Source organism: Mirounga leonina, unplaced genomic scaffold (genome assembly GCF_011800145.1).
Source record: "Mirounga leonina isolate KUSES-001 unplaced genomic scaffold, KU_Mleo_1.0 Mir_101725, whole genome shotgun sequence".
NCBI classification, from domain to species: domain Eukaryota; kingdom Metazoa; phylum Chordata; class Mammalia; order Carnivora; family Phocidae; genus Mirounga; species Mirounga leonina.
In genome coordinates, this window is record NW_023270188.1 from 1 (window position 1) to 12,440 (window position 12,440).

Genomic DNA, 12,440 nt, shown 5'->3' on the forward strand with positions numbered 1-12,440 from the left:
TGTGTAAAAGGACATCTAACTGGTTTAAATCTTCATTTCCATAAAGACTAAGGATGCTTAACATCCATTCATGTGCTATTCACCATTTGTATGATTTCTTTGGAGGAAGGTCTATCCAAGTGTTTTGTCTATTTTAAAAAATGGGTTGTCTTTTTGCTGAGGAGTTGTAAAAGCTCTTTACATATTCTGGGCAACAGACTCTTATTAGATAAATAATGTACAAATATTTTCTTCCATTCTGGGGGCTTTCTTTTCACTTTCCAGATAGTATCTGATGATGTACAGATTTTTATTTTTTTTTTTACATTTCTTTTTTAAGAGTGAGTGAGCGAGAGTGTGCGAGTGGTCAGGGGTAGAGGGAGAAGGAGAGAGAATCTTAAGCAGGCCCCATACTCAGTGTGGAGCCTGACGTGGTCTTGATCTCATGACCCTGAGATCATGATCTGAGCCAAAATTAAGAGTCGGACGCTTAACCAACTGAGCCACCCAGGCACCCAGAACAGATTTTTAATTTTGAGGATATTATTTTATCTATTTTTTCCTTTCCTTTCTTATGCTTTGGTGTCAGATCTAAAAGCATTGCTAGATCCAAGCTTATGAAGATTTATCCCCATTTATTTCTTCTAGAGTTTATAGTTTTACCTCTTACATTTAAGCCTTTAATTTATTTTGAGTTAATGTTTATATGTGGTGTGAGGTAAGGGTCCAGTTTCATCTCTCTGTACATGGATAGTCAATTGTCTAGCACCCTTTGTTGAAAAGACCATTCTCTCCCCCAGTGTAATGTTGCCACCCTTGTCAAAATTCAGTGGACCATAGATGAAGGGGTTTATTTCTGGGCTGTCAGTTAAATCCCACTGATCTGTATGCATATCTTTTTAAAAAAACTATTTTATTTATTTATTTTTAAAAACGTTTTAAATTTAAATTCAACTAATTAACGTATAATGTATTATTTGTTTCAGGGTGAATGCTACCTTTATGACAGTATCACAATGTTTTAATTACTGTTGCTTTGTATTAATATTTGAACTTTGGAAGTATGACCTTTCACCTTTGATTTTCTTTTTCAAGATTGTTTTGGCTATTTTGTGGTCCCTTGAAATTCCATATGACTGTTAGGATTAGCTTGTGCATTTCTTTCCAAAGGCCTTTGTGAATTTCCTCGGGAACACATTGAATTTCCACATTGCATTGTGTACTATTGCCATCTTATCAATAGTATGTCTTTTCATCACCATGGGGTCCTCAGATTTATTTAGGTTTCCCTTTCTTTCAGCAATGTTTTGTAATTTTCAGTGTACAAGCCTTGCACCTTGATTACATCTATTCCTGAGTATTTTGTCAATGTTAATGTTCCCTAAATTGGAATTGTTTTCTTAAATTATTTTTTGGATGATTCATGGCTAATGTATACAAATAAGAGAGATTTTTGTGTGTTGATATTAACTGGCTGTAATCATTTTTTGTTGATTGTTTAGGAAGCTCTCTATATAAGATGATGTCATCTCTGGTCTCTGAATAGACGTAGTTCTACTGTTTTCTTTCACATGTGGATTTCTTGCCTTATCATTCTGGGTAGAACTTCCAGTACGATACTGAGCAATGAGTGAAAGCCAGCATGATGGACTTGTTTGTGATTTCAGAGTAGAGCTGTCAGTCCTCTAAATTGAGCATGATGTTTGATTAGAGTTAGGGTTGGGTTAGGGGTTAGGGTTAAGGGTTAGGGTTCGGGTAGGTGACCCTGTGACCCATGCAGCCCCACAGTCAGCATGTTGGAGCCAGGAACACTCCCCCTGTGCTGAGCTCCCGGGCAAACCCTGCAGGTCCCCTCCCCTGGCTGACCCCCTGAAGGTTCTGTCCCCACCTGCCATGAGTTGGAAGTCCCCACAACCTCCTCTTCAGGTTTGAATAATCTGCTCCAGTGGCTCATGGAACTCAGAGAAACATGTGTGATTCTTGGGCACAGCCATGAATCTCAGCTTCTTCATGATGGGGGGCAGCCCAGCAGCTGAGTGACCATGCAGGGCTGCCTCTGCTTTTATTTCATTTTTTTATCAGAAAAGCAAAGGCAGTTGCCTCAAAGCGTGGGAAAGGAGGACAAAGGGATGGCAAGTATCCTGAAGCGGTAAAGCAGTCCTGCACCCTCCCCTAGGGGCAGGCACTCAGGGAGGCAGTCATGGGATAAGGGAAAAGTGGGATGTTTGTGCTAGCAAGCACCAGGTGCAGAAAGGGGACCTGAGGGTTACATTCTTTCCTAGCTCCTAACCTGTGCCCTGCCCCTGGGGATCATGGGATCCTGCTCCTACTGGGCCCTTGCGTTCAATAGTCTGAGAACAGGAACGCTGTTGACCTTTCAGCTGCTTCCACAATCACTCCTGAGGGCTTACAATATATTTTCTAAGAATAATTCCACACTTCCTCCGTGAGGTGGACTACCTGGTATGCACAGAGGTGGACGTGAAGTTCCGCGACCACATGAGTATGGAGATCCTGTCCCCCCTCTTCGGCACCCTGCACCCTGGTTTCTACCAGGCAGCCCGCAAGGACTTCAGCTACGAGCATTGGCCACAGTCCCAGGCACACATCCCCAGGGACAAGGGCGACTTTTACTACATGAGGACCTTTTTGGGGGGGTCGATGGTAGAGGTTCACCAACTGACCTTGGCCTGTCACCAGGCAATGGGGGTCAACCTGGCCACTGGGATTGAGGCTGTGTGGCACAATGAGAGCCACCTGAACAGGTACTTGCTGGACCATAAGCCCATTAAGGTGCTGTCCCCAGAGGACCCGTGGGACCCTCAGCTGCTGGGCTGTCCCCGAGAGGACCTGTGGGACCCACAGCTGCTGGGCTGCCCCTGGAGGACCTGTGGGATCCACAGCTGCTGGGCTGCGCCCCATCATGAAGAAGCTGAGATTCATGGCTGTGCCCAAGAATCACCAGGACATCAGCAGTGGTTATTACTTGAGGAGTCATTTTGGTGCCCACCGGGTCTTTCACTTGAGTTAACAGATGAGCCCGAAGGAAGGACGTCATCAGTGAGGAAATACAGACGAAGGTCAGAGTGGAGTTGGGCAAAGGCCTCTTTAACTCAGAGAGCGGGGGAGCCCCGAGCTTCTTCTACACACCTTGCCCTGCTCATCGATTCCAGCTGCCTGGCTCTGAGTTCTGTCCTTTTAATGAACTGGTCATCTAGTAAGTAACATGTTTCTCTGAGTTCCATGAGCCACTGGAGCAGATTATTCAAACCTGAAGAGGAGGTTGTGGGGACTTCCAGTCTGTAGCCCATAGCTCGGAAACAGGGGTGACCTCTCTGCCCAGCCACTGGCTGACCACTGAGTTAACAGCACAGGGATTCAGTGGCCACACACAGCAAAGAATACAGACTTGACAAAGTGAGTTCAGAAAAGTCACTAAGCCAACAGTAGCAACTACAACGAGCAGCAATCATGAAGCCTGGAGTGGGGAAGGTCTGATGTTCAGGATGCTTCCATTATAATATTCATAATCACACCCTGGACTTGTCACTGGGGCCAAGTCCCCCGGCTGGGGCTCAGGTAGCTCCTACATGTTCCACGTGCCTCTCTCTGGCTCCCCCAGCCGTGCACAGTCCTGTGCTGCTTCCCAGCAGAGGTCGGTTTTAACCAAAGCCAGGAAGATGGGATGGGTTTTCCTGACTCCCCACCCCCTGCCCCACAGGGCTGCAAGAGAGGAAAAAGTTTTCCTCAACGCTGTTAAGGTCCCCGGCTGAGTCTGGAAATTGACACAGACAGATGAACATGAGAAAAGCAAGCAGAATGTATTGATTGCTTTGGTGGGAGCCTCACAAGACCATGAAGACCAGCAGAGGTGACTGGAGCAGAAAGCTCTTCTACCTTTTAGACAAAGAAGCAGTAAGTGTGTGAAGAATTGACAGACGCAGGGGTTTGGACTAGGGCTCGTAAACGGTAAAGAAGTAACTAGGAAGATAAGGGTTAGTTTAACCAGGTGTGTGTGTATAGACCCCATGGTCCTAAATTCCTTGACTCTGGTGATAAGCACGTCATCTCTGTGGTCCGGGGCGAGAAAGTTCCACATGGCAGTCTTCTGACCTGCTTAAGGGAAAAAGGGCTGATGGCTGGGGGTCAGAGAGACCTTCTTGCTTTGCTCTATGCAAAACTTCTTTTAGCTTCTGTATTTATTTTGCCAAGGTTCCGTATTTGGGGTAGTGTGTCCTGACCCTCACTGGCCTGGTGCTGTACTCTGTCTCCTAGTATCCAGGACATTGGATGTGCTGCCGTGGAGACCTTCCAGCCCTGGGGTAGCCCCTTGTCCAGGGAGGCACCTGCCTCAAGGGGAGGGTCGCTAAGGGTGGCCGCCCCTCCTCAGGGAGATTGGGTGGGAGAATGCAGATCTTACTTCGAGAAACTGACTTTATTTCCTGAAAAGGTCTACCTGATAGTGGGATCATACGGGAGTTCTATTTTTAGTATTTTGGGGAAGCTTCATCCTTTTCCCAGCATGGGTGTGCCAACCAAAGTCAATTCCAGATGATTTTTACCTATAAACCAGAGATTTTGGAAGAACCTCTCCAGCAGAGAACATCAGGAGAACAGTTTCAAGACCTTAGACAGGCAGAGATTTCCCAGGATGCAAAATATACTAACCGTAGGAACAAACCGGTGACTTAGAAACTATGAAATGAAGAACTGGTTCTCCTTCTTCCATTTCTGGCTAGTGTGCTGGTCTGTGGCTCGATCTCACCTCAGGCAGCTGAAAGGTTGACCTCCCAGGTCAGCTACCACTGAGATGGCTACTGTTTCTAGAAATTCTTCGGGGTGTGGCCGGTTTTCCCCACCTGTGCACTGATCAAGTCGGCGACCTCGGACAGTGGAGCCACGGGTCCTCCAGGCATGGTTCCCCCCCAATGCCCCAGTAAAGCCATTCCACTGAGGGTTTAGGGGGACCGGAGCTGCCCCTAGGCAAAAAAACCAGAGATTCTCACTGTCCCTACCTGGCCTACAGATGCTCCTCAGTTACTCCTGTGCCTCTGGTGTCTTCCTGGAACCCTGACCTGGCTGTTTTTGGACAGTTTGTCCAGTGGGACCCTCACTTTCTGGGAGGGGGATTTGCTGGAATCCAGAGTGTGTCCTGCAGCCCCACCAGGATCACTTTTTGAAGGCACGTCGCCTGGGCCATCTGAGGACTCAAGACTGTGGGTCTGTGGCTTGGAGGGATTCTGAGCAGCGGGTGGGATTCTGAGCGCTGGTGGGATGGGAGGGCTGCAAGGCCCAGAGGCAGGTCTCCAGAAAGCTGTCTGGGGTCCCCGGCATCCTGCCGTTTTTGAATCAAAGCCCTGAGATCTTTAAAATGCCAGCAACGTTACAGCATGGGCCAGAAAAGCAAATGTCCCTGTGCACCCAACACCACCTAAACTATTGGCCATTTCTTTCACTTGAGTTGAGTAGAAAGGATTGGGAGTCAGGGCTTGAGGAGGGTCCTGGATCAGACTTTGTGTTTGGGGGACAAAGGTCATCCGGACAAGCTTGTGCTGAGGCTGAGGAGGGGGTCTGTGTGGAGACACCAGCTGCAGGCAGTGCTGTCCCCTGATGCCCCCTCAGCCTGCCCAAGTGCACCTGCTGCTGGGGGAGAGCCTGCCCCCTCTTCTCTGCCTGAGGCCTCTGTCCTGCACCAGGTGCGCCTCCTCTCCTGCCAGCCACTGCCAGCCTGCAGTCTGGGAGGGTGGCTACCCCGAGTTCCTGCAGCTGCTGGGGGAGCGCCTGCCCCCTCCTCTCTGCCTGAGGGCTGTCTCCTGCACCAGGTGCCTCCTCCCCTGCCAGTCACTGCCAGCCTGCAGCATGGGAGGGTGGATACCCTGAAAACCTCCAGCCCTGTGGACAGAGTCAGTGCAATGTGGTCTCCCAGCAGGTCTGAGCACCAGGCCCCCACATTGCTCACTCTCGTCCTATGGGCTCAATGTGCCACATCCTCCCTCAGGCTCCCTGGGTCCGAGTCCTCCTCTGCTCGTGGACCATCCTTGGCCCAGGCTCCACACCCTGGGACTGGGATCGGGTCATCTGGACGTTCTGGACTCTCGCTTCTGTTCCCGTGACACGGGCACAGGCCGGCCTCACAGACTGCTCAGAGGAGACTCAGCACAGGACGATGCAGGTCGCTGTAAGGGGAGATGCCAAGTGACCCCAGAGGGAGCGTACAGGCCTTGCAGAAGGCACTGGGCTCATGGGGCTCAGTGTGGGATGCGGGCGCCCAGCCAAGGGGCATGGGGAATCCTGGTGAGGGCGGCCCTGGCAAGTGGGGGAGGGGGAAGCCACAGAAGGGTCTCAGAAGAGGCAGGAGACAAGGAAGAGGACAGGACAGAGCTTCCCAAGGAGGTCGATGGAAGAAGGATCAAAGGATCACAGAGACCCTTGGGGAAACTCGGAGGCCCTGGAGATGTTGGCTGAAATGCTGTCATTTGGTCAGAAAAATTGTGTCACAACTCCCCAGTTGACACTGGATGATTTACTCTTTGTTGGTTCTAGGAATCAGTGTGTACCTGCCATTAGAACTCACATGGCATGAAGTCTAGGACATACTTACTTTTCATCACTTTTCAGGACGAGATTTTTCTAGAGGAGGTGCTAAACACGGGTCTCTCCATTCTTTTCTTTGTGCGACTGGCCTGTTTCCAGGAGCAGATTCCTAGTGCTCATCGCCAGAGCTAGCCGTGAGGACTGCCCCCCATCACCTCCCACAGTGGACGTGACCATGTGGGTTGGGGGGTGCTCACTGATGAAGCCCCAGTGCTCAGTACCCAGCAGGGACCCCAGATCGTGTGCTGAATGAGGGAGGATGGGAGTGAGGGAAAGAGAGAGGGAGGGACGATGGGAGAGAAGGAGGGGAGAGAGGGAGAAGGGAAGGGAGGATGGGAGGGAGGCAGGATGGGGAGGGGGAGGGGAGAAAGGCAGGAGGAAAGGGAGGATGGGAGGGGTAGAGGGGAGGGAGGGAGGCAGGGAGGATGGGAGGGAGGCAGAGAGGCAGGGAGGGAGGGAGTGGGGGAGGGAAGGGAGGAGTGGAGGGGAAGGAGAGAGAGGGGGGAATGAACGAGTGAATAAATGACGTAGGGAGGGTGGGAGTGAAACCACAGAAGCTGGATCTGTACCTCAGGAGCCATTATTTGGGGTGAGGTCCGAGGGCACCACAGCCTGGGTCCTGGATGGTGGCTCAGGGCACGTCCATCTCTCCTCCCAGTGCTGACCTTCCTTCTCCTTGGACCCGGTGTCATCCTGGATCCTCTCCACCTCCTCCTCAAACAATTCTCAATGTTCCCAGGAACAGGGTGGCAGGAGGGAGTCTCAGGAGGGGCTTCCCGGATCCTGTGCCCTGAAGGACAATGTGACAGTGGCTACAGGACATTCTATCATGAGGACTGGGACCATGGATCCCATCCATCTCCTTGGGTATTAACGTTGTTCCATTCCCTGCTCTCTCCACCACCGCTGTGATGAACACTCCTGAAAGCAGATCTGTGAAAAACCGAGCCAGATTTTCCGGGGGTGAGTCCGAGGCCGAGCATGCCAGGTGATGGGTGCACCTGCAGCCTGGGATGGGTGATGCTCACTGTTCTCCCAGACAGGGGTGCCCATCACCCTTTCCTCCAGGGGACCTGCATTGGACCTTTGCTTCCTCACGTTCTCCTCAGACCAGACACCTGCCAGTCTGAGGGTGACCAGCGCTGCCTCCATAGGGTTTCCTTTGCCGGAATCCTTCCCCGGGAGCTCCACATCTCTGACACATATTCCCTGCGTGCCTATCCTCCCCCTTGGACTGGCATGTGTTTGGTCTCCATCCCTGTGGAACCCAGTGACTTGGAGCGTAGTTTGGACCAGAGTCAGGTGAAACCTTTCTCTGGCCTTGCTTTGTGGTGTGTCTTCCAGCTTTCTGCGTTTCCCTGGTTTCTGTGTGGGCCACAGGAGTAACCAGCCGTTTCCTGTCTGGGGTCAGGCTGTGGTGTCCCAGCAGGTACAGGGGTCTCTGCCCCGAGATTGTGCCCATAATTCCTTTTTTTTAAAAAAAAATATTTATTTATTTGACAGAGAGAGACACAGCGAGAGAGGGAACACAAGCAAGGGGAGTGGGAGACGGAGAAGCAGGCTTCCCGCCGAGCAGGGAGCCCAATGCGGGGCTCGATCCCAGGACCCTGGGAGCATGACATGAGCCGAAGGCAGATGCTTAACGACTGAGCCACCCAGGCGCCCCTGTGCCCATAATTCCTAAAGTGGCCTCTGATTACATCTGATCTGTAATCAATCGGGGATTTCAATATCGAATAAGGGAAATTTTATGACAAATAAACAGAAGAAAACGAGTCCCCTTTGAAAATAGGTGGGCAGACACAAAGGCTCCTATTGCATGATTCCACATACAGAAACATCCAGAACAAGTAAAAGAATAGGGAGAGAAAGCAGCTTAGGGGTTTCCAGGGTCTGGGCTGGGGGAGAAATGGGCAGGGAGGCTTCTGGTTCTGGGACTCCTTTGAGACATGAGATATTCCGCAGCAATCTTCTGTGGTGTGGTGGGACAGCGTTGGGAATGAACTTATGCTCATCACATGTTCAGTTGAAAACAAGTAATTTTATTTAAAACAAATAATAAACAGTATACAGAACATGAAAAGATAAAATAACAATATGAACCAGAGAGAAAGAATGTAGGGGGAGGGGATGAAACAATATGGCGGGGCGTCGGGGTCCGGCGATGGACCTAAGGGTAATTGTACAAGGAGCTCTCCCCGCAGGGCTGTGGGCTCTGGATGTGGCTCTGGGAGCCCTGCTGGAGCAGGAGTAGGGGCAGGGGTGGGGATAGGGGCAGGGCCAGGGGCAGGGCCAGGTGTAAGAGCAGGGCCAGGGGCAGGGCCAGTTGTAAGAGCAGGACCAGGGGCAGGGGCAAGGGGAGGGATAGGATCAGCAGTCGTGGCAGGTGCAGGATCTAGGGCAGGACCTGGGTAAGGAGCAGGAACAGGAGCTCCGGCAGGCGCAGGGGCAGGGGCAGCGGCAGAAGGAGCAGGAACAGGAGCTCAGGCAGGGGCAGGGGCAGGGGCAGCAGGTCTGGCAGGGGAAGGGGCAGGAGCAGGAGCAGGAAAAGGAGCAGGAACAGGAGCTCAGGCAGGGGCAGGGGCAGGGGCAGGGGCAGCAGGTCTTGCAGGGGAAGGGGCAGAAGCAGGAGCAGGAAAAGGAGCAGGAACAGGAACTCAGGCAGGGGCAGGGGCAGACACAGGAGCAGGAAAAGGAGCAGGAACAGGAACTCAGGCAGGGGCAGGGGAAGGGGCAGCATGTCTGGCAGGTGTAGGGTTATGGGCAGGAGCAGGGTCAGGGACAAGAACAGGAGCCCAGGAAGGGGCAGGGGAAGGGGCAGCGAGTCTGGCAGGGGCAGGGACAGGAGCAGGAGAAGGAGCAGGAACAGGAGCTCAGACAGGGGCAGGGGCAGGGGAAGGGGCAGTGGCTCTGGCAGGGGCAGGGGAAGGGGTAGGAGGAGGGGCAGGAGCTGGGTTGGAGCAGTGGCAGGTGCAGGATCCAGGGCAGGAGCTGGGTCAGGTGCAGGATCCACGGCAGGAGCTGGGTCAGGGGCAGGAACAGTAGCAGGAGCTGGGTCAGGGGCAGGTGCCAGTTCTTCCTGGTCCGCGTCAGGCTGTCCGTGGGTGGGTGCCGGGTCACCTGCCGGCTCCTGGTCTCCTCCTGAAGTCGCTGCAGGCACCACCCCTCCCTCCAGAGCTGCCGATGGAGTTGGAGCCGGCCCTAGCTCCTCAGGTGGTGGAGCAGCTGTGAGAGGAGAAAAGCTCACCCCCGTGTCCGCTCTCCGTGGGCCTTTGCGGAGACAGAACCCAGCCCAGGGCCTCCCAGAGAAGCCGCAGCCAGGAAGGAGCCCTCCCCGGGGCGTCTCCCCGACCGCAGTCCACCCGCTGGGTGCTCTGAGCCCAGTCGTTGCTCCAGGCCCCACACCAGCCTCTGGGGGCTCGTCCCTGTGGGGCCAGCACCGACCCATCCCCACACACCACAAACACCCAGCCCCAGCCTTCTCACCCTCGGGCTCGGTCTCCGTGGGCTCCGGCTCCTGGACCACTGTCCGGTGACCAACCACCTGGGACAGTGGTCTGGGGGGTGTTGGAGGTCTTGCCCGGCAATCCCCAGCACTTGGTTTTGGGGGATGCCTGTGGGGTCAACCCCTCCGTCAGGGAGGAGGGCATGTCCGCCAGCCGCCTCGGGAGGTCGTCCGTGGCCTTCTGCAAAGACAGGGACGGGTAGCCGGCTGGAGGCATCACAGCCCTGCCCGGCCATCCTCACTGTCCTCCTGCCCAGTCCCCCTGCTGCTCCCAGATCAGACACAGACCTGTGAGTGCACAGCCCTGCACCCGGGATGCAGTGACCCATTCCTGCAGGGCTATCGGGATAAACCCTGGGTAGAAGGGGCAGCGCCCGCACACCCCATCCCACACAGCCAGCCTTGACATTGAACATGACCTGCCCACTGGGAATCTGACCCCTGATCAGCCTGCTTCTGCTCAGGGTGGCCCCACCCTGCATGACCCCTCTTTACACACACAGACACGCACACACACGCACACTCACACACAGAAAAGCACACACACACACACACGGAGGGGAGGGGACCTGGGGCTGCACAGGTCAGATCAGAGCGTGTGGGGCTGGGTGGCCGGCTCTGGGCCTCCTGGTGTCACCTTTCGGACCTTCCGGCCAAACGGCCAGAGGCGGTGGGGAGCCCTGATCGGACATCCCCAGCGGGGGCCAGCGTTTGCAGGGCGGGCTTTCTTCAGCCTGCAGCATCCAGACTTAGGGAGGCAGCAAGCCCACATGTTCATGGTTGGATGATCTCCAACGAAATGAGCTGGGCAGGGGGCTGTCTCTGGAATGTGGGTGCCTGGTTACCTGGGTTCCAAATTCTGTTGGACTCTGTTGTCAGGGAAGTGAGGTCACCAGTGCCTGGGGTCCCCTTATCCAACTTCCTCCTCACACAAGACCCCCGCCCCCGAGGGCCCCCTCCCCCGGCTGTTCAATGCTCCCCCTCCCCCCATGCCCCATCCATACAGTGACTCCCTCACAGCCCCCCCACAGCCTTCCCAAGGCCTGGGTGCAGCCGGTGTCCCCGCTGTGAGGACACAGAGCTAGCTTCAGACTGGGCTCCTGTGCGTGCCCAGGGCTGTGACCCTGGACAGACCCTGTGCCTCTCAGGGCTTCCCCAGGCTCCCCATCTGCACAGCGGGGTGTTCTGGCTTCTACTCCTAGGGACGCCATCAGGGGTAGGACCTCTACATACATTCCGGACCTGCTATCACAGGAGGCTGGGGCACACTTGGCAATGCAAGGATGAGCCCGGGGCTGGGCGGGACATGGAGCACAGCTCAGAGGGGCCTGGGTCTGCTCTGGGGTCTGGGCAAAGCCACCCCCTTCTTGCCTGTTCCCAGCCCCTGTGGGAAGGTTGCAATGAACGGATTCTGACCTTGTCCTCTCACAACACAGACTTCCAGGGGCTTCGATTAGGGTTAGGCTCAGGTCCCAGGGACTCATCTGTGCCCATGTGCTGAGCAGTCCCCACAGTGGCTCCCAGCGTCCCTGAATCCTGGTCACAGATCCCTATGGAATCCCCTCCCCTCCAGGGAGGATGGCCTCTCAGGAAGAGAATGGAGACAAATGCTGGGATGTCATTTTCAAGCTGATGGAGGAAAGTCTGTGACTTCTTCTGGTTCCCTCTGTCGTGTGTTCATTCTCTGTCTCCTTCTCTGTTTCTGTCTCTGTCTCTGTGTCTCTCACAGGAGCAGGATCTGTGGACTCCAGGGGTGATGTGAGAAACCTCAGAAGCCTCTCTTGTCCGTGTTTCCCTCTTCTGTCCCGGGGCTCCGTTCCTTCCTAAGGCCTTGTCACCGGGACCAGAGCAGTCAATCTGGAACCGCTTCCAAATGGAGACCCGGAGGCTGCAACAAGGAGGGTCTTGGCCTTGGTCCCCAGACTAGTGGTCAGTGCTCTGCCACGTTCTGCGTACCCAGGTCCTCAGCCCCCCAAGCCCCCAGTCTGTCCCCTGCTCCGAAGGACCTAGAGGGAGTACAAAGCATTTTCCCAGGACTGGGAGCACAGGGGGTCGGGGATGGAGATCCAAGGCCAACAGGCTCTCCCACAAGCCTGTGGGACCCTAGGGACACTGCATCTCTACAGCCCAAGTGACAGAAGAGTAAGCTGAGGCCTTTGTGCTGTAGCCCCTCTGGACATGGGGGTGGGTATCTCTTCCTGCTTCCAAGTGCCCAGGCTGGGGATGGACACCAGAACCCAGACCCTGTCCTCTCCCAGTGCCCTGGCATCCCCCCTGGGCCCCTTGGGGACCCCTGACCCTCAGCCTGTCCTGTCTCCCCTCCCCATGCTATGGATCTGGGTCCTTGCCAGGAGTCCTGATG

At 54.4% G+C, this 12,440-nt stretch overlaps 1 protein-coding gene across 1 annotated transcript; it reads left to right on the top strand.

The window, feature by feature from the left end:
- The first annotated feature begins 2,108 nt into the window (after positions 1-2,108).
- Positions 2,109-4,955, top strand: LOC118013990 (N-acetyllactosaminide alpha-1,3-galactosyltransferase-like). Its single transcript, XM_035009953.1, has 2 exons — positions 2,109-2,128; positions 2,406-4,955. The coding sequence occupies exons 1-2, from the start codon at positions 2,109-2,111 to the stop codon at positions 3,202-3,204; spliced, it is 819 nt and encodes a 272-aa protein (XP_034865844.1). The 3' UTR covers positions 3,205-4,955.
- Positions 4,956-12,440: the final 7,485 nt, after the last annotated feature.